Genomic DNA, 22,441 nt, shown 5'->3' with positions numbered 1-22,441 from the left:
TTGAGGGGCCACGTCATGTTTACATCACGAGCACAGCGTTTCTTTTTCTCTCTCTCTCTCTCTTTTCTTCTCCTCTTCCTCTTTTTGTTGTGCTTCACACTTCTAGTAGAAGTTTTCTATATTCTGCATTGAATGATTTACTGAAGCCACATGCCTTAATCAGTGTCGTCGTGGCCTGTGTGTGTTACGTAGAGTCATCTGTGCATGTGACCTTGATACTCTGGCAGGAAGCAGGCAAAGTGTGCGCAGGCTCTTGTTTGAAATTTGAGCGGTCTTCACACTGACCGGTTTGATAATCTGCTGGCATGATCTTCATTGCATGACCTATACGCCGTGCTTGTCTGTTCGCAATGCCCAAGCCTGGTAAAGGGTCCTTTAAGCCATGAGCAGGTTGCTCGAATCCACAAATCTGACACAAGGCCAGGCCAGCCTAACTAATCTCATACACAGAATTGAAGCTCAGCTGTCAAACAAACTAGGTTTAAAAACGGTGTGTGTTTTGATACATTTGTTTAAAGGATTTCAGCATTCCAGAGCATGATAGCAGCAGCATGCAGACAAGGCTGCCTGCGCAGTGAGTGCAGCTGTCATTTGTGGCTCATGATGTTTGTGTCGTGACAACCCAGCATAAATCATACCGAAGTGCAAGATCTTGTTGCGATAAATAGTATTGTGTGGCACAGATGCCCTAAACATGTACGTTTCCTTCTCCTTGTTGCAGGCAGTGACCCTGATCGAGAACTTGTACAATGTGTTCCTCAAGTATGATGCCACATTGATTGAAATCAACCCGCTCATCGAGGACAACAACAACATAGGTCTGTAAGGGTATAAAATTAAATAGAGCGAGAGGCAGTGCAAATGTGGCAAACTGCCTTCGTTTGTCTAGGGTTGGATATGATGACGGCAGAAGAGTTGAGTTTGTATACCTAAACTCAAGGCACCTGTGCTGGCAGTTTTATTGAAGCATGGGGCATGTCTGTGTTTGCAATGCTTCCATTAAAGTCATTAAAGTCCAAGTAAATGAAACATATTCTGATTAAGCATTCCCACACCAAGGTTAGTCTCACTTGCCCAGGTGTCTTAGCCAATAGTACATCGCTGATGAATCTTATACTCATCCAAAAATTTCCTTCCATCAGCTGAGTGCCACAGTTGAGTGGCAGTGGTTTTATCATTTTGCCATGACTGCTGCAATGCCAGATAGCACCAGCTCCCTGGAGAACTTATTTCTTGTGGCCGTCGTTGGTGGAAACACAGCGGAAGTCTCGCTCTCCTTGATTTTAAAGATGGCAACATGCAGTGAGGCAGCACCAGCAATAACGGCCACTTTTTCAATGCTGGAATTGTCGTGGTTTTGGATGTTTCTTCATCTAAAAGACAAGTTCAGTGTACACGTTAGTGGCACATAAAGAATTTAATTTTTGTGCCTATTTTCTTAATTGTTTCCTTTGTTTGTGTAACATGAAACTTTGTCATTCAGGCCTATATCCCGCTCAGAAGCATTGTTGCTGACGAAATATTGTATTCATATACTTTATGTTCTAATAAAGAATGAAATAAAGAAACAGTTAGGCCTAGTAATTCATGTGTGGAGCTACAACTCTGTACTGACATTTGTCAGGAAGAGCCTCTGAAAGCTTTTTTTGTGTGGAAACGGTTCTACAAAAACGCTTTACTGCCGGCACCTCTGGGATTTCTTGAGCAGCAGTGCTATTGGAGCAGAAAAATTATGCTTGTAGCATTGGTCGTAAGCCCTGATTAATATCAGACATTGCAGATTTCTGTAGACTTCAGCTCTAAAATACCGAGTTGACATCTACCAAAAGCTAAAACTGATAGTACATTATTTGTGAGAAAAGGGTAGATCGTATTTTTTTATAACGGAAATGCAAATAGAGAAAGTGATTAGAGTGGAGGCTTTTTAATTCTGAGAATTCAATGTTGCCGTCATTTTGCATGCATCACGTTTGTCAGTTAGTGCACTTCTGTGTGAAAACATTCTTACTATTGAAGGTAATTTCAAAGTGTATTGAAAAAATAAGTTTATTACATTTTATTTCTTGTAAACATTCCTCTTCCTCGCTGAAGTCATTCAGTGGCTTCTGAGTCAGAACAATATTTTTGTTCCTCATGTGTATAGTGAAGAGAGAGCACAGTAGTTGTGGAATGCATACTCGCCAACATTTATGAATTTATGATACAATATCCGATTTATGGAGCTTGTTTATAATTATCATAATGGCTGCAATAATTTCACACCTTCTGGCTTGTGTCCAGTTCAGGGCAAAACTGATTTCAGAAGAATACGAATACAGTTGCTGACCAAGTTTTTACTGTGCAATTCTTCAGACAAGTGCAGTTTTTTACACCTGTTCTGCACCACCGGCACCCGATTTATAGAAACGGTATATAACGGCAAACAAAATTTTTGCCTGCATTAAAGGAATCCTGCATGAATAAACTTCATGGATATTTCTATTTGTCTGTGGTGCAGATCAAACAGCAAATATGAAAACTCTGATTACAGCCCCGCAGAAAAAGTTTGGGATATTAAAACAAACAGTCCACAGCATGAATAACTAAATAATTTTATATCATGAGAAGCCAACAAACACACCAAGGACAACATAGGGGGAACTACATGTGCTTACTAATTGAATTAAAGAAATGATAAATTAATGGCAAGGAAAGTTGATGAAAAAACAACTTGCCGCAGGTGGGGAACAATCCCACATCTTCGCATTACGCATGCGATGTTCTAACCAATTGAGCTACTGCGGTGCCGTTTCCCCATACACTTTCTTGGGTATTTGTGTTACTACTAGAACTAACCTTGGGAGGGTTAGCCAGCGCCACCACTCGCAAACCTTGACGGCGGATGTGGAACATCCTTTATGCCGCAGGCGTCACGAGTATATGATGTTTTTGGGTGAAGGCTACTGGGCAATAAACCCGCACAAACTACCTGAAGGCATCAATGTTCCGGATTTGAGACCCTCGTTATGTTTTTAGTATTTTTCACCAAATTTTTATATTTCTTGACTTTGACCATAGTATGTTTTTTTACTTTTAAGGTTTGCAGTTCCGGAAATGCATCTAGAAACTTTGTGTGTTGTCATGCTTTTCAAATAGAAAAGATGAGAACTTGCCATGTCATTTTGTGATTTTGAAAACTTGTCAGAATGTTGTGTTGAGTGCTCACAGTGCCAGAAAATGATGATTCATGCTGGGGGCAGGGGCTCATTAGGCTACGGGCACTTGCATGGCATTTAGAGGTGTATAGACTTACACCAGGAGAGAATGACGGTGTGTCTGTGCAGTCTACTGCCTGGATGCCAAGTGCCGCTTCGACGACAATGCGGCTTTCCGGCAAAAAGAGCTGTTTGACTTGCGTGATTGGACCCAGCAGGACATTCGCGAGAAGCAGGCACACGAGAGCAACCTCAACTACATCGCGCTCGACGGGGACATTGGGTGCCTTGGTAAGCGATGCGACTCGCTTTTGCCCAACGCTTGTAGGGGAAGCCATGTAGGGAACTCAACTGCACGGCTGCAGAAAAAAAAAAGCTGCTTGGCACAGAGCGGTGCCGCACCTACATACTGCCAACTGCTGTATTCAAGAAACGGAAACGTAACAGGAAAGAAAATTGGGTGACAGCCTAACTTTGAAGAAAAACTAAGTTTATTCTTTTAGTTGTCTGATCTCATTCATCCTCTTGACTGGCAAAATTAGATATAGTGCAGAAATGATTTTCCTGTTGGGTTCTTAATAACTTGCTTGCTTGCTTCTGTGTTTTTGGTTGTGCTTTTGCCAAGCGCACACTACAAGAGGATTTCTGGTTGCAGTGAATGGCGCGGGGCTGGCCATGGCAACCATGGACATCATCAAGCTACACGGTGGCAGCCCAGCCAACTTCTTGGACGTCGGAGGGGGTGCCACAGCCAAGCAGGTCACCGAGGCCTTCCGGCTCATCACCTCTGATCAGAAGGTGACCAATTTCAAATTACCCAGTTAATTTGCACACTGGTGAACCCTAAAGCATACATCAGGTCTGGCTGGGCTGTTACATCATCATCAGTAGCAGCAGCAGCCTAATTAAGAACACTGCAAGACAAAAGTACTCTCCGACTATCCCTGTTCTGTGCTAACTGCAGCCACTCGTGATTTTCCTAATTGTATCAACCAATATTGTAATTGACATTAAGAGAAAGAAATGGAGCTGGGCAGGTCATGTAATGCGTAGGTTAGATAACCGTTGGACCATTAGGGTTACAGAATGGGTACCAAGAGAAGGAAGGCGCTGTCGAGGATGGCGGAAGAATAGATGGGGCGATGAAATTGGAAAGATACACGGGAAAAATAATCGGTTAGTGCAGGACAGGGGTAATTGGAGATCGCAGGGAGAAGCCTTCGTCCTGCAGTGGACATAAAATAGGCGGATGATCATGATGATGATGACGACAACAACGACGGCAGCGGTGGCCCTGCCTAATTCCCTATTGCGTTTCTTTTCCCTTGGACTCCACCTTGTTTTTCTGAAACTGTGCATTACAGGGCCTGCCAAACTCCACTTTTTTTTTCTCTTAATTTTCTAAATAATGACATCTGCCCACACTTGGTTCATTATCCATATTGCTGTCTTTCTGTCTCTCGATTACTCTTGAGGGTAGGTGCTCCTCAGAGATCTATTGTTCTTTATAATAATGCTAACTGTATCAAATTTATGTACAATTAAACTGGGTTTTTATGTGCCAGAAGCACGGTATGATTACGAGGCACACCATTTTTAAAGACCACCTTGATTTCTTTAATGTGCACCCAATGCACAGTACACAGGGGGTTTTGCATTTTGCCACCATCAAAATGCAGCTGCTGTGGCATGGGTTTGATCCCATGCCCTCAGGGTTAGCAGTGCAAAGCCACTATGCCACCATGGCAGGCGATTAAATTTATACGCAATATAATCTTCTATGTTCGACTATTTGTTTAGTTTCTCAATATCTTAACTTTCTGTGCCCCTAAAAGTACCGTAGGAAAAGTTTGGCCTCTTGTGAAAGGTTTAGGCTTTGTACAACACCTAGGAGATGGTCACAAAATAGCCTGTATCGCTCATATAGAGAGTGCATGTACAATCCACTATAATTATTTTCTTTCGGCTTTATTTAATTATTATTGTAAGGAACAAAATTGTAATCTTAATTTTCATTATCGTGAACATTGATGAGTGGTTTTCTAAAATGTATACCGCGAAACTTCGCTTGAAAAAACTTCAAGGGACTTCAGAAAAATGTTTGTTAAAGTGAAAGTTTATTCAACTGAAACAAGTAGGTATGTTTCACTTTGTTATCATGAGCTAAAGGAAACATTGGGTGTTCAAATGACATTTCAACTCACTTATTTGTCACTCTGCTCATTTGCAAGTGGATTTCCACTGCTTAGCACTTAGCGTGGAATTCAGTAATCTCGCTTCACTGCAGACCTGTCTCCATGTGATGCAGTAGTGCCCCCGAAAGCAGTGCAACCATCCGCTGCTTGCTTCAACACTGGTGACATGGAAAAACACTGCAAATTCCACCGCCTTGTCTAGAATCACGGGTCCTGAAACCGAAATGTTCCTTTTGCGTGCGGAGCCGACCTGCGCACTTTTAAAAAAAAGAATTTAATTATGGGGTTTTACGTGCCAGAACCACTATCTGATTATGAGGCACGCCACAGTGAGGGACTCCGGAATAATTTGGACCACCTGGGGTTCTTTAACGCGTACCTAAATCTAAGTACACGAGTGTTTTCGCACTTCACCCCCATCGAAATATGGCCGCCGTGTCCGGGATTTGATCCTTCAATCTCATGCTTAGCAGCCCAACACCATAGCCACTAAGCAACCACGACACATTGCGCATTTTCCAATCCATATTACACACACAGTGCTGAACTTGCTACTGCGTTTATAGGAAAAATGTGTTTGATTTTAAAGCCATACATTGAGCGTGTGCACATGCTCATTGTCAACAAAGAGCACTATTCATTACCAACCGTTGCCTCGTGGTCACACGTATGATTATCTCCATTGCTCACCCCCTATTTAACAAGCCCATTTCTTTGGAAGATGGCTTGATGCTGCCACGAGTCCAGCCTACACAAAAAATCCTGTTTTTTGTCTAGAAACAAGTGCTTTCGTTTGTTGCTCATGATTAAGCAGCACATGAATGCCTTTTCTTTATGTTTGTAGGACTGAAGCTGTAGCTGTGGCTATGGCTTCGGCTGGCTACGAGCTTGGCTATCCAGCCTGATCCAGTTCAAACCTAAAATAGGACTCATTATTCATCGTACCATCTTGAATTGCAGTTCTCAGTGTAAAAATATGGTACAAAAGTACGGGTTCTACTTGAAGTTATCGGTATGACCTGGGAGACATAGTATGATGCCATGGAATATGTTTGTAGAACTGAAATGCGCACTGCGCTGAATTTCATTCAACTCAAGGTCATTTGCATTGGGTTCAATGGCACTTCGGTGGGGGAACTTAAAAAGTTCGTACAACTTGATAGTTCGTTTAAATGACGTTTAGTTCTAGTGGCATTTTACTGTATGACCAAAATTGCTCGAAACACAATTATGCCTTGATATCTGCATTCCACACATCCCTGTGCACGTGTATGCAAATTTTTACCAGGATTTACCACCGCATTCTGGAACGTCCCTCCACTCCTCCTCAAGTCTACAAACCGGAGGGCACCGCCACCCCTCAACAGAAGGGGTCACTGCGCTTCATTGACACTCCGCAGCAGTTCTTGAGAAGTGTAGCACATTCTTCAGCTGCAGGGCGGTGCTGTGCTTGGCTCGAGGGTTGTTTTGAGAATGCGTGGGTTAGTCGCATTAAGCACAGTCATTTTCATGCATAAGTAACGAAAACAGCCTAAAATCGAAACGAGAGAAAAGCGCAATTGAAAGTTTCTAACCATAGCTATTACTATTGCAGATGATCAGTTTGCATGAAATTGACCAGAATACAGACCAGTGTTCTGGATGTGGGATCTGAATAAGGATGTGGTGATTGTAGGTGATATTAATATTAACTTACTTGACACTGAAGCTACCTCGTACACAACTTACACAGATTGTTTTGCTGGATTTGGTTTTGAATCACTCATTGACTGTCCAACTAGAGTAGCCTCTCGTGGGAGCAGTACGCTTATTGATCACGTGTTATCTAACATATCACCATCGCCTTGCTTCGGGGTTATTAATACTGACATAACCGATCATTTTCCTGTTTTTCTTACATTTAACAATAAAATACATGAGAGCAATAATAGCTACTTTACTTCCGTATTTAGTGCAGATACCTTTATTGAAACCATCAGTGAAACTGATTGGTCGCCAATTAATTCCATGTCTGATCCCGAAGAAGCACTAAACAAATTCTGCACTTTATTTTTATTGGCCGTTTCGACTAACACACACACAGTAAAATGTGGGAAAAAGTATAAATATCTGCGCAACCCATGGATGACGGATGGTCTTCTAGAAAGTTTAAGAAAGAAGGAAAACATGTACAAGAAAACTAACGTCAGCCCTTTAATACTGGACTAGCTAGACGCTATAGTAAGTACTGTAAAATACTGAATGGTTTACTTAAACAGGCGAAAGAAAGGTACTACGAAAATAAATTTGATCAGAATAAAAATAACCCCTAAAAGCAAATGAACTCTTTTCTTAACAAATCGTCTGTTGATGCCTCTATAACCGAAATAAATTACAATGGTCTCACTCTTTCTGAGCCCAACGAAATTGCTAATGCTTTTTCGGATGTGGGAGATACGGGGTTCTCCTCCGTACTCTTGGGACAAAGGAACGACAACACAGTAGTGCAAACAGTCACAAGGGCATTTATTGCACCTTTCATAGATCCATGCCTGCTAGCCGAGTGGCTATCCACAAAACATGCCGATGGGCGCGCGACAAATCTAGAAGTCCGACTCACCGCGAGCGAGCGAATATGTTCGCCCCATGTTGGATCCCAACGCCTGGTCGTTCGCGTGTTTGGTCACGCCAACGGAGGCGCGCTCGAAGGCCGCCACGCGAGGCGGTCTCGCAGAAGCATGGGTCGCCGCGCGCGCGTTGGACGTCCACGCCGTGCGCCCGACCCGCCGGGAAGAAGGGTCGCTCCACCCGCGGCACGGCACGTCCGTGCTGCTTGCTGTCTCCAACCCAAGAGGCCAAGCGCCTTCCCTTTCGGCGCCCGAGTAACCCCGCCGCGACAGTCGCGCCATCTCTCGCACCGCGCTTGTACCACGCCGCGGGCGCCAGGCCACGCGAGCCGTGCGGGAAAACAGCATATCAGGGGATGCGCTATGCGGGAAAAACATCAGGGGACGCGCGAGAGTCGCGCATCCCCACACGGACTACTTTTCTTCTGTTTACACTAATAACAACCTACATGCGCAGTTGCATAATACTTTGAGCCATACGACACAGTCATTCTTCTTGTTACCAGCTACACCAAATGAAGTGTGCCCCACGATTGCTAACCTTAAATATACAGGGCCTGGCTTAGACAATATTTGTGTCAGGCATTTAAAACTGGTTGCGCATTTAGTTTCCGACACGCTCTGTAATATTATCAACCTTATGTTTAAAGAAGGTGAACTCCCTCCATTTTTAAAAAAATGCCAAGATTATTCCTGTTTTTAAATAAGGCGACAAACACACAGCTAATAATTACTGACCAATTGCAATTCTTTCCTGCCTTAGTAAACTCACTGAGAAATTATTTGTTAAACGTCTTAATAACTACTTAACAAAGTTTAAATTGCTAAAGAACTATCAATTTGGTTTCTACCCTGGAAGTTCCACGAATCTAGCTGTTCTATCTCTAACTGACGACATAAAAAAATGTATTGATTCAGGAAACTTAGTCGGATCTGTATTTTTAGACTTCAGTAAAGCTTATGACACGGTTAATCATCAAGTCCTGTTTAATAAACTTGACTCTTATGGTATAACCGGTCCTGCGCTAACATTCTTAAAATGTTACTTACCTGACCGGCCATACACAGTACATGCAGCAAATACTTTCTCAGTAACGAAATGTATTAACCAAGGTGTACCACAGGGATCAGTTCTGGGCCCTTTGCTTCTCCTTCTATATATTAATGATCTTCCAGATTCTCTTAACTCCACCAACTACGTTCATTGCATTTTATACACAGATGACACAACCATATCTTCATCTGACAAATCTGTTGCTACTTTTACTTCTAAGTTAAATATTGCGTTAAGTAACATTATAAAATGGTGTAGCAACCATTTCTTAGTTCTTAATCCTGTAAAAACTAAATTTATGTTATTCAAAAGTGCTCAAAGTGCCTTAACTTCAATTCCTGAAGTAAAGCTTGGAATTCGTTCAATTCCCATAGCACCGATCTCACTTTTCTTGGCACACATCTTGACCCTAACCTTACATTTCGCTCTCACTTCCAACATCTCAAGCACAAGACTGCGTTTGGTATACGTGCACTAATCAAAGCTCACCCATTTTTTTCTCGTGAGGCTCTGCTAGCGTTATATTATGCGTTCATTCATAGTCACATTAATTACAGCATTGTTTCATGGGGCAACATGTACGCTTGTCACTTATCATCAATTCAAGATATCCAAAATCAGTCAATACGCATTATCACTTCTAGCTCCATGCAATCCAATGCCTCCTTGTTACTTCGCACGTATGATATCTTGCCTATTAATAATCTGTTCCAGTTTAACATACTCGTCTTACTCCACAAGTTGCTTCATAATAACCTTACGTTTCCGTTCATTGCAGTTGACCTTTTGCAGAATAAAAATATGACCAGATTTGCGGCTAACAACAATTTCTTGTTAACCATGGTTCATACCAATTACGGCAAAAAAAAACATCTTCCTTCGCTGCAATTTCTCTTTGGAATGAATTACCATCAACCATAAAATCCTGTACTTCTCTTGAAATTCTTAAAAATCACCTTAAGCATCATTTCCTGCGATAACTTAACTATGATCTGGTGGTGTACCTTTGACTTTTCTCTCACATGTCATTTCTTGTATTTCATCCATGCTTTTTTCCGACTTTCTTTTATAACGTGCTTTTTCGTGTTTGATTGTAAATAACATGTCTAATGATGTATTTGATCTGCAGATGTTGTTTATAATAACGCTAATTTGCCGACTATTGATATCACCATCAATGTTGTTATTATTAACCGAGGGTCCCACTGCAGTTCTTTCACTTTGGGGCCCTCGTCTGTATATTTGTCATGTAATTACTTCTTTTTTTGGAACCAAAAACCTGAATAAATCTGAAGAAGGGCGACACTTCAGAATTCTCTTGCTGCATAGGTGGTACCTTCAGAACGATTGCTTTCTTCGTCCACCAAGTGGGCTTTCCTTGCTGCACTGAAGTGACAAGATTTAGGTTCAGCTGTCTATATTCGAGACATTTTTTTTTTTTCCGTTCTTCTCTGGTTGCTCAGAGCGATCGACCTTCGATTGGGTGGATAACGAACTCCCCTAAAAACTCCTGAAAGCCTTTCTGGCCTTTGTTGAACAGCAGCATGGCCATAGAAATTGCTATCTGCATAACAGTTCATGAAGCAAACCTTGTTCTCAACAGACTCAGCTGCATTGTGGGGTTTTGCTTCGAACAATGCAAGGCAACCACTTTTCATTTTTCAGCCTCTCATACTTAAGCAGCATGGCCTTCGCTTGTGCACTGGTGAAAATGGGAGAATGAGCTGGTGCGGGTTCAGCCAGGGCAAGTGCTCGCTTGTTACACAGGGAAAGCTCACCATCTGGGCAACACTTGCAGTAGTGAGCCTAATCAGTCGAGCACGAATGAAAAAGGTACAATCCTAAAGCTACCATGCTCTGAAATAAATCATTTTTAGCATTCTTCCGGTTGGAAAGGTTAACTCAACTTTTTCATACAAAGCCCAAGGGCGAAAAAATCATAGATGCATGCCGTATGCTCTATGTGCAAGGGTGAGTCGACGATTGCAGCTTAATCTCACGCACGCAACCCTGGGAGATGGGGCATCTACCAGGGCTGCTGTATCTTGAAAGCCATCTGCAGCGGGGACAGAGTCCGGTCGGGCATTGTGTTGTTGCGGCTTAGTCGATTAGCTCGCTGCTTCTGCCGTGCTTCCTCACTCCAGTGTTTTGACAGTCAGTTTCTGCAGTCATAGAGTGAGATGTGTTCATGTTTGCTTGTGTGCGCATGGTACCGTGCTAGTTAACTTAATTAGTATGCTTATGTTTACAAGTTTATACGGCCGATAAAACTACTATCCTTACTTCATATAGCTAGCTGTCCACTAATTTGCTTTTGCAATCAATGCTTCGCCTTTCGGGCGAAACTGCGACATTTTTACACGTGAATATAGAAAATAGGAGCATAAGTTCGCAAACAATATATATATAAAAAAAATTTTAATGTAATTTTTCAACCTGCATCTTTCCTTAAAAGATGCATGACACAGGGTAAAAAATTCAATATGGTTGTACACATTAAAAGAAAGTTAGGCGGAGACACTTAATTTAAAGCATTATACTGTTACTGTATTTATTTGTATAAATAAATATACTGTACTTATTTGCATAAAATGTCGAATTTCAATAGAACGAAATTTCTATATAACGAAGAAAATTGCCGATTTTACCGACTTCGTTATATCGAAGGTCTAACTTTACTTGAACACGGTAGAACCTCGTTGATACCTCGTTGATACAATCTTCTTTCGTACAATTTCCCGATGCCAACATTCTCGTTCGGGGACACAATGAATAACCAAATACATTTATGCTTCTTCTTTTACCAATTAATACGTTCCCTGAAAACACAATCTGTTGGCACCAAAATATATTGCCAAACTGCGATTGAATGGTAATTTTCTGGCTGTTAGATCCCATGTGAACAACAAGCATTGCGAGACATGCGCGATTGGGAGAAGCACTCGCCCACCCATGATACGTGAACATGCCAACACACACTCATAAGTTTCTTCTTCTCGCACCAGCAAATCAGCTCACAAGTTGGCGCACGTCGCATTCACAGCTATTGCCGCTAATCCTATTGCGATAAGCACCTTTGCCTATCTGTTTCACAGTTCGTTGTGGCATGATCCCGTGGGAAGTTTACTGCATGCTTTTAATAGATTGTAACCTGAACGCACCACTGATACCTGCTGCAGGCGGTGCGAAGTGAGCATAATGCGTTACTTTGGTGACATCGTATTTCGCTGTCGCCCACCAGATTTATTTTGTTTCGGCTTCCCGTCACCGTCTTAAAGCACTATCGTAATAGAAAAACAACAAAACGCGTGTCAGGTCGCTTGAGCCCCACCAGTTCAATGCACGTCGGCATCTCGTGCCACAACGGTTCTCGTCGAATGAGCATGCCAAACTTTCCGCCAAGATGGCCCCACCCAAGGAAGCTGCCGACTAAGACCTAATTCGGGGAGCGCAGACAAAGCTTGCCGAAGCCATAAAAACAACAACGCGCATCTCGGGCCGCTCGAGCCCCAGCAGCTCACTGTAAGTCGGCATCTCGTACTGCAATGATTTGCGCAATGCTTCGTGTTACGTAGGTCTCAACTACAGTTGAGTCTGCAAAATAATTTTGTGACTTCAAGACATGTTTTCCTGGTTAGTACACTTTCTACTTGCCTTTTTTTGTCCAAAACATATTCTACAGTACATATATGCGAATTGAATAGCGAACATTCAAAACATTCAATTCGCAAATCAATTATCTATATACTATACCATTTTTAGAATATTTTATGAAACACCCAGCCGAGGTCGGCGTCAGTCTGTATCTGTACAATTAAGGTTCGTCCAGGTCGACAGCACTAATTGAAACAATTCCTGTATGCGAAGCCAAGGAGAGGGAACGGCATCTGTCAATGTGGCGTCTGTCAAGGACCTATTTGGTGCATTTTTTGAGGTTGCTGATTGGAAGAACACAATCATTGACATGAAAACGTAAGCTTTATGGCACCTTCTACAGTGCAAAGTTGCCAAAGCACCTAGGAGTCACTCCTGGACATTTTTGCTTTTCCATGTGCACATCATCGAAGGACTTGCCAAACTGAAAGCTGATTTCAAACTGAAAGCTGAAGCAAGAAAGCAAAGGGAGAACAGCAGAAACAGAAAGGCTACAGTAATGTTCACCATGGAAAAAACTAATCCTCGGATTTTTTGATGAATCAAGCAGTTTGACACCACTTTATTTGCACTTTTCTCAAAATGCAATTTTAGGACACTTTTGTACCTTTTTAAAAAGGAAAGTGCGGTATAAACGTGAGCTAAATTTTGTGACCATTTGAGTTGGTGCCTCGTCCAAATTTGGAACTAGAATTAATATCCACAAGCTAATAGGAGTTTAGTTTTTAAAAAAGTCATAGTGGCAGTTGCAATGTTTAAAAAAAAATATTTTTACCCTAATGTTTCTTGGTATTCACATAGTTCTAGTTCCAGTTGTCTGACATACCATTGTCCTTTTCTTTCTTTCATTTTTCAAAATTTGAAAGCTACGCAACAAATAGTTTTCACCAAAAGAGGTATATTTTTGTAAAATCAGAAACAAGGATAACAAGAAATTGAAATACGGTTTTACAAGGATTTTCTAAGCCCACCTTTCAAAGCCCCACACCACCTTATGCACGTAAACGAACTTCAGGGTGTCTACCAATCGAGAAAACTGGGAATTCTCAGCGATTCTTAATAGTCTGGCAATACTCAGGGAAAACTCAAGGAATTTGTGCTTCTATCAAGGAAAATTGACTAATTTTATTGAAAGGGCACGAAAGTCGCACTAATGCTGGCTCAAGTAACTGAGAGAAATTGTGGCAAAAGACGCCATGTCGTCTGCTGGAGTCACCAGTGTATAGTCAATGACCGATTTTCCAGGCGCTCGATTTTTGGTACGTGCCCGATAATTTGGACTTCTTTTATCACCGCCACGTATCCATTGAGTCAATGTATAAGAATGCCTGAAATTTCGGGCGCAATAACTCTTCGCCGTCTGATTTTCTGGACTTTTTGCCATGACCGCAGGCCTGAAACTGCATTAATCAAAGTCACCGCCGCCGCCATTTCGATTATCTTGCCGCCTCGAACTGGCGCTCTCGCACGCAGGTCCACAGGCAGCCGTAGGCAGCACCGCGGCAACACTAGGTGTAGCAGCTTCGATGTTTGCCATTAAGCGTCTTGCCATTCGGTTCCATGTTTTTCATTCAAGGAATTCGACGCTGTCAGCACTGGCACCGACTCCGCACACCGGCGATTGGCTTCGAAGCTCGGAAAGCACAGCACGTTGCACAATGCTGGTTTCCGAAAATCAGCTTCACTTCAATACAGACGCGGTGACCTCAATACATACGCAAAGTATTGCAGTGAAGCTTAACAAGCGTGGCATAGGCAATTGTCACGGGACACAGTATTTATTCCTTAACCATACACGCGTGCACCTGCCATCTCCTGTCACAGGACAAGCACCGATATGCCTAATAATTGTACTGGAAGGCCTTAAGAGCTTTTCTGGATGTGCCTGTGGTGATTCAAGCCCTTAAGGGCAGCAAAAGACATGCATTAATTTATTCGAAATGCCCGATTTTTCGTATGTTTTCGCAGTCCCTAGGGAATCCGAAAAATCGGGACGTTGTCTGTGCTACGAACCAAAAGGATGCTTCAACTGGCCCGGGCTGCGAATGCGCAGTGGAAGGAAGACGAGAACAGAAAGGAATGGACGGGAAAGGAAGTGTGCGCCGTTTCTTTGATGAAGCTCAAGCTCAAAAAAGAAAGGAGTTGGCTGATGCCGAGATGCAGGTGTCCCTCATCCGAACCAAAGTACACTTATTAAAACAGTAAAACGCAACACTGAGGCATTTTGCACGGGCTGAGGGTATGTCAGGACAGATGAGGTTGCCTTTCTAGCAGCTGAGAGACACTTGTGACAAAGTTCGGACCTCATACCAATGAGCTTGCTATCATTTCATAGAAATAGGTCATAGTCGAAAATATTTGCTTCTGTATGCATCTTTTTGTTCATATTTGAAAATGTTTCACTCGACCATTTTTTTTTTCAGAGATATTTTATTCGCTGTGCATTTTACTAACCCCTCTCTTTTATTTCTTTTTAAATATAATAAACACTACTGCTTACTATTCAAACTGGATTAAGTCATTTTTGTATATTTTAACACGCTTACTAGAGAGTGACAGCATCAGGCGACATGGTGTCAGCCTGTTTTGACATCAAAGTTCTCTGTCACTCAGGGAATTTCGCAAGGGCACTCAAGGAAAACCTGGAAACTCAGGTAATTTAGAAACATCAACTTGGTAGACACCTTGCTTCCATGTGTGGTTGTGGTAGCGGGCGGTTTTGTTGCCCGCGGACCTGGACCTCACTTCAGCAGCTGTCAAAAACGCTTACGCGTGATCTCGAAACCAGTCATCCATTAGCCACTCATACAAACATATTAGTGGTTTGTGACCCATATTGCATCGGTGAATGGTGATTTGTCATCTAAGCTAATCTAGGCCTAATGAGCTCTACTTTGTCAGAACGGTCGAATGTCAGCAACGAAAGTTAAGATTTGGTGCCGAACCGAATCATATCTATTCACAGAGGCCACATGACACTGGGAAAGCTAACCACCTTGCAACAAAAGTGAGTGTATCAACGTTGCTCATGGCTGCCATAGCCACCTTTGCGACAGGCATATCATTCTGGACGCCATTCATAGACCCACATTGGTCTCCTGTCATAGTTTCAAGCATTGTTATTGGCAAAATACATGTTGTGTATTCTGGTAAAATGTGTCAAAACACGTCTGTTATTTGGAATCCACAAGACATTTCAGTCTATTTTTGTCTGATGCTTGATGGCTTAAACTGTTCTAGCACAGTTGCAATTTTTTGTCTTTCTTATGTCTGGCTGCCTAGCTTTGTTCTTGCTAGCCTACAAATTTATATTTAATTATTTACACTATTTTGTTACCTACCCAAATAAAAGTCAGTTTGCATCATAACATGCATGGAATGCCGTCTGTGGGAAGACACGTGTTTATTAACTGCTGGCCTTATGTCTTTCTTTACTGTTGAACAGTGTTTACTGATTGTGCAGTAAAAACAACCTACACTAAATGTCCACACATTACTGCACCAAGTGTTCCAATGTTGCAGCGCCAAGACTGCTCCGAAAGGCTGGTGTAGCTGTTTCTAAAGTGCCCCAGAAGTGATTTTTTTTACCTGCTCGGAAAGTTGCTCCAAATCCTAAACTGGCTGGACCACCGCTCATTTTGGTGGCACTCAATTTCTGGGAACACTGTATGCATATGAATCTAACTGCATGGTTTTCCGATCCTTTTAAATTATTTATGCCTAAATTATCAATTAAACACGCCTCAGCAATCTTTCTACGGCATGTACATACACAATCGAAATTTCTTTTACCGTAGTATTTCCTTAAAGCATGCATTAATTTCTAGCTATGAATCTTGTACAGCCAGTTATATAATGATTAGTAATGTATCTGGCAGTCTTTTTTTTTGCCACAAGGGGCATACATAAGTCCATGTCTGTCGTACAATGCACTAAGCCATCAGCGAAACCGAATCGGCACTTATGCAGTTAAAGCTCGATATAATGAAGTCGGCAAAATCAACCATTTTGTTCGTTATATTGAAAGTAGACTTTTTTGCAAATAAGTACAGTCGGCGCTGAATTTTTTTTACAGGAAAGAGGCCGCATAATTTTCTCAGTTATCAAGCAATCAGAAAAAAGCAAATTTGAATGAGAAAATCCATTTTAATGAATTTAAGAGCCAGCGACGAAAATCTCATGCTGTGTTGGCAATGTCTTCACATCAGCGGTACACAGTGAAGTCAACCACGCTTTTGTGTCGACTCCGCCGCCGCAGCCGATAGTGTCGCCTGCAGTGAGACAACACCATCGTGAAAAGCTCCGGCAGCGGAGAGCTGAATGTTTCAGCACATATTGTAAACTTGAGATTACACAACCTCCAGTGCTATAGGCGCAAAAAGAAAGTGCACTTGATGCCAAGCCATCTCTTTGCACACGTGGCAGATTACCTCTAAAGCGGGGAACGCGTGCTGCTTATGTGCTCAGCCCCGGCTGCACTTGAAAATGTGCACCAACCAGTCCCTTCCCCCTTGCCTTGTGCGAGAGACAGTGCTCATCAAGCAACCATACTTCTCGGCTCGCCCTCACATGCGTCCACTCACACCCAAAGCATACAGTTGTGCGGTGCGATAGGATCTAATCGCATGTGGACTTTGTGTGGAACATGATGCTGCCCTGTGGCTTTGTCAGCATTTGAAAGTGTTCATTGATGTTCACCATGCACAAAAGTTTTTTTAGCTGAAAACGATGGGCTATGTTGAAAAAGGAATGCATCATGTAACCGCGCAAACAACAAAGGACAAAGAAGGAAACACACAGGACAGGCGCAGGTCCGCGCCTGTCCTGTGTTTCCTTCTTTGTCCTTTGCACGGTTACATGATGCATTCCAATATCGACCACCAACTAGCCCGCCTATCCCTGTTAAATATGTTGCGAAAAAAGGATGCAGATCCACTGGATGGTAGTTAGGTTGGCACATAAGAACAGGAATCAATTTGGTTCTGCTGGCTGTCATGGCGGCAGTCTCACTGACTGTACCACAAACAAATGCGGCCAATGAATATAGTGGCACAACACTTTGCATGGTAGCTTCCTAATTTTCACACCACCGAAACTATGTCGTGGCACAGCAGTGGTGCAATTTGTGTAAAACGACCCCTTTGGAAAAGTATGGAGCAGCTAATTCCTTGTCGGCATATATTGGCCCAGTTGGCATAGCATTCCCACCACTGCCGATGTGTCAAGTTGGCACAAACACGTACATAAGCAATACATTAAATTCGTGCACCAAAGAGAAATTTTTAATCCTAAAGTTGCCACTTTTTTTGGAGAGGAAAGAAAAAAAACATTTACCACCCTTCCACTACTGTGAAGAGGGGTGCAAGCAAAGCTCCAGGTCCGCTGCTCTTAGTTGTTGCAACGCCTTGGCTTTGCACTCCTTCACGGCGAGGTCGGCACATCGATGACAAGCCCTTTCTTGAGTGAGTTCCGGTGGCGTTCATCAAGCACCGCCTGTTCTTTCTTTGGCCGAACAAGCCGAACGCGGCCTCCCCATCTGACTGCTACGCCTGAACTGGTGGGAAACGGCGGGCACGAAGCGTGCAAACACATGATCACACCCTTTCCCTCCTCCTCCGGAGGGAGGGGACGCCTGTGATTGGGTCGCGCCTTGCGCTGCGTCTACTTCTTTGTGCACATAAAACACTGCTTTAAAGGTCGCATATGATGATTCAACAGTGGCTGAACTGGTTAGCGTGGTGGTCTTGAAAAGAGGGCGGTGGTTCGAATCCGCAGCCTGACAATCAATTTTTATTTTTCGCGCTGCTCGGGTTTTTTCGAAAAAGTACGGCAACACCGACGCCGACACAAGTGTAGCAATACAACGTTTGCTTGAAAAAAAAAAGTTTATACTGTCTCCCTGTTTCACCGCCCCTGTGTTGTTATCCACTGGTCTACTACAATGATGCCTTCTTACTGTGCAAGTTGACGTAGAATGTTTTACACATGCCATGTGTAAAACTTCTGCTGGCACTTGATTGAGGTAGTGTTGACTTCAATGGAAATATTTGATATTATTCAGTTCTCTATATGAAGGCAGCTATTTTTCTAGCAATATACTACTTGTGCTTGATGTAATCACATTTCACTGTTCAAACACCTGTACTTTTCACTGACGCTTTGCAACAACTGGCAGCAGATAAGTGTGTCACTGCCAAGCTATATAGACAGGTGGTTACGATGCTTAGGGTCCCACACTTTGTGTTTCAGGTGCAAGCTATCCTGGTGAACATCTTTGGTGGTATCATGCGATGTGACATCATTGCAGAGGGTGTCATCCAGGCAGCTGAGACGCTCGACCTGAAGATCCCCATTGTGGTCAGGCTCCAAGGTATGGGCATAATGATTCTGGGTTTTAATGGAGACTGCTTCAATCCTTTCTCCTGCCTTCTAATTCAGAAACATTCTTGGCAACTTTGACCTTTCTAGTCGACTGCAACCCTTTTGCTAAATGGCATCTGCAGGCAGTGCAACGGCACACTATGCTAACATCAGTAAGCGCCTGTGTTTCACGAAGACTGATTGTTGGGTGTATCGAGCACCAATACTTTTATTCACGCACATCAGTACAAGAGGTTTTTGCTGAGAGTTCAGTGTGACTGCAGCACTTCCCTGCTTTTGGTCATTTTTTAGCATAAACAATGCTAACCTTTGCGTCTTGGACAAAGCTGCACTATTTCCCAGAAACAGCCGCCATTGTGATTGAAGTCTCCCAATTGTCACATTCTGCCGGCGGTGCCACGAGTGCTAGGTATTCTTCTGTTGGAGAGGTCGATGTTTCCTGTAAAGCCTGCCGGTATGTCGGTCGGCTCCATCCGAAGCACCAAGTCTGTGTATTATGAAATGGGTCTTTGCGTAGATGTACACTGTATAAATATAATTTGTCACAGCGTTCACTATGAAACAAAGCAACCATCGCTGTACTTCGTTGTGTCCAGCTAACACGGCACAGGCCAAGTCAGCCGGTAAATAAGCATCATGCAAAAATGAAAGACGACTGTAGCTTGCAAAGTGCTTCCCTTTAATAGACCCACACATGAAGCTCCAAAGGTTTATTTGCTATTTCATTGAATTTTTTTTCTTTTACTTTCGAGACTATGCAAAAACCGAGGTGGAAAGTGCAAAGCCGAAAACCGGGAATAACATGAACTGGTGCTGTGATGTGGGAGCACGCACTAATAATATATTTAGATGCACGGTAACCAGGACAGCCCATTATTTTAACATTATAGTCCCAGACTGCAGTTCAGCTGTGTGAACAACGCAACATGAATGTTGTTACTCCACTTTGCACGGTGCTAGTTGAAGCTAGACTTTGCATTCCCCTGGATTCAATTGAGCTGATAAACTGCAGTATTAAAGCATCTGGAATTACACAGGGTCTCAAATGCTTTGCTTGCCTACCAAAAACTCGGCAGAATATCGCAGGCTTTCAAGCTGAAGCATTAATCACAGCTGGTATGCGACACATTCAGTACAAAATCGTCCACTGTCTCACAAAGTTGCTGCCTGCACACATTGTTTGGAGGTCGCTTCTCACCAATGTGGTGAAGAAAGCAAGGAGAAAGTGTTCCTCTGAGAGCAGACGACGCTTGCACTTCCTTGCTGATGCACTAGCCAACACAGGCAAGTGCACTGGGGGCGGCAGACGGTGCCAGCTGGACACATACGACACAACCTCTTTTGCATGATGCAGGTACTCAGGTGGACGAGGCCAAGGCCCTGATTGCAACCAGCAAGCTCAAGATCCTGGCCTGTGACAACTTGGACGAGGCAGCAAAGATGGCAAGTGCTTCTGGTCATTCCTTGCCAATGGCCGTATCCAGGGAGGGTGGAGAATCTGAAAAGGGGAGAGCAAGGCAGCCACTGTTAATTTATGGGTTGTGGGGTTCTCACCCGTGCTCTTGGGACAAAGGAACGACAACACAGTAGTGCAAACAATCACAAAGGCATTTATTGCACCTTTCATAGATCAGTGCCTGCTAGCCGAGTTGCTATCCACAATACATGCCGATGGGCACGCGACAAATCGCAGAAGTCCGACTCGCCGCGACCGGATAGCGAGCGAATATGTTCGCCCCATGCTGGATCCTAACATCTGGTCGTTTGCGCGTACGGTCTCACAGAAACATAGATCAGCGCAAGCGCAGCTTGCCGAACCCGAACCGAAGAGGAAGCGCCTTCTCCTTTCCGCGCCCAAGTAGCAGTGCAACACTCGCGCCATCTCTTGTACTGGGCTTCAACCAGACCGACTGCCGCGGGCATCACGCAGGCCACACGGCGAAGCCGGATTGCAGGAGACAGGAGCTATGCGGGAAAACAACATATCAGGGGACGCGTGAGAGTCTCGCATCCCCACAGGGTCTGGGATATTATGGCCTATTTATTGTTTCTCAGTCTATAATTCGATGCTCCTTTGCAAGTTTTTTCGTGGCTTATAAAAAGTGAACAAATAGAAATGTTGTGAACAAATAGTTCACAACAAATCTGATTGGGATGTTATTAGTGGTTGCCGCCATGTTTGATCACATTGTGACGCATCCGTTGCTTGCCTCTGTGTTCACAATGAATGTGCATGACGCCATTGCAACTCGGTAGACTGTGATTGGGTGAACGACACGAAGCTTTGGCCACCGCTTTTGAGCACATGTAAGCAATCTCAGAGCTCAATGCACCATGTCCAAGCGGTGCGAGCAGTGTTTATACAACAGTGCTTATACTAAAAGCAATGCTAGAAACGTATTCCAAGCTGCCACTTATGAATTAAATCAGGACCAGTGTGCTTTGCTCTTTGTTTAGCGCAAACACTTTGAAGCAGCTGCTTGTCGTGTTTCTGACTCGGTAAAGTTTCTCAGTCACTGTCGGGTGTCCTCGGTTGCAATAGATTTGTTCTTCCTGCACACAAAGGGCTTAGAATGTAGATGGTTGGTCTGAACATTGGACCGTCACGAAACGTTTAGCTTGATACATTCATTCACTTATTCTTAATATGTGGGCGATATAGTAAGTGTGTAGATAATTTGCGACAAAATTACTATGCCAGAAAGCAGCACTACTCCCTTTCTCAGTGTAATGAGGGGTACTCTTTCTTGCCAACGTTCCAGCATTGAAGTAGCATTTCTGACAGCTAATCGTACAATAGCAGGGCAGAAGTGGTAATGGTTTCATATTCGTGCGCTTTTGCCGAGGCATCGTGCAGGGAGCAGCCAAGACTGCCTCATGTTCTCTAGAACATACAGGCTTGTGTAAGGACCAAACTTTTTTTCTTTTTCCAATTTTGACAAGAGGCAGCCCTCACAGGAAGCAGGCCATTTTGTCTCAGACTGAAATTAAATCTGCCACAACCCTGTGTTTGCCCACCACCACAAAAGCGAATGCTATCCTTTTCATAATGAATTCATTCATTCATGCACGTTGCGCCACGCACTCAGCTACTTGTCTTGGCCACTGCTGCTTACACTTGGTTCACCAGCACATTCGTGGAATTAAGTCATCTTCCATGCCATCCATGGCATTGGAGGTCCTCGTTATTTTAAAGCTCTTACCCTTTACTCCTGATAATACCGCCAAAGGAAAAGATGGCGTTGACGACTTGTACGCTGCCACGAAGGAGCCAGAAGCTAAAGCGCGGCATGCATAAGTTAACGCCATGACAAGCAGATGAGAGTGAGATGTTTTTGAACATTGTAGTGAGACCAG

General features: G+C 43.3%; 2 protein-coding genes across 5 annotated transcripts in view; one reads left to right on the top strand and one right to left on the bottom strand.

The window, feature by feature from the left end:
* ScsbetaA (Succinyl-coenzyme A synthetase beta subunit, ADP-forming) overlaps positions 1–22,441 on the top strand; it is a 79,185-nt gene that overhangs the window by 55,584 nt on the left and 1,160 nt on the right. For all 3 annotated transcript variants that reach the window (XM_050186746.3, XM_050186747.3, XM_055075716.2), the window contains 5 exons: positions 726–818; positions 3,324–3,485; positions 3,850–3,992; positions 18,953–19,073; positions 20,439–20,527. In XM_050186746.3, the coding sequence (XP_050042703.2) occupies positions 726–818; positions 3,324–3,485; positions 3,850–3,992; positions 18,953–19,073; positions 20,439–20,527 (608 nt within the window). The remainder of the gene's footprint in view (positions 1–725; positions 819–3,323; positions 3,486–3,849; positions 3,993–18,952; positions 19,074–20,438; positions 20,528–22,441) is intronic.
* Positions 19,743–22,441, bottom strand: part of LOC126539919 (ubiquitin carboxyl-terminal hydrolase 11-like) — a 205,799-nt gene continuing 203,100 nt past the window's right edge. For both annotated transcript variants that reach the window (XM_050186737.3, XM_055075713.2), the window contains exon 19: positions 19,743–20,582. In XM_050186737.3, coding sequence (XP_050042694.1) covers positions 20,542–20,582 — 41 coding nt within the window. In that variant the 3' untranslated portion in view covers positions 19,743–20,541. The remainder of the gene's footprint in view (positions 20,583–22,441) is intronic.

This window comes from Dermacentor andersoni, chromosome 2 (assembly GCF_023375885.2).
Source record: "Dermacentor andersoni chromosome 2, qqDerAnde1_hic_scaffold, whole genome shotgun sequence".
NCBI lineage: Eukaryota > Metazoa > Arthropoda > Arachnida > Ixodida > Ixodidae > Dermacentor > Dermacentor andersoni.
Note: the sequence above shows the minus strand (reverse complement) of the source record. Positions and strands in the feature narration are given on the sequence as shown.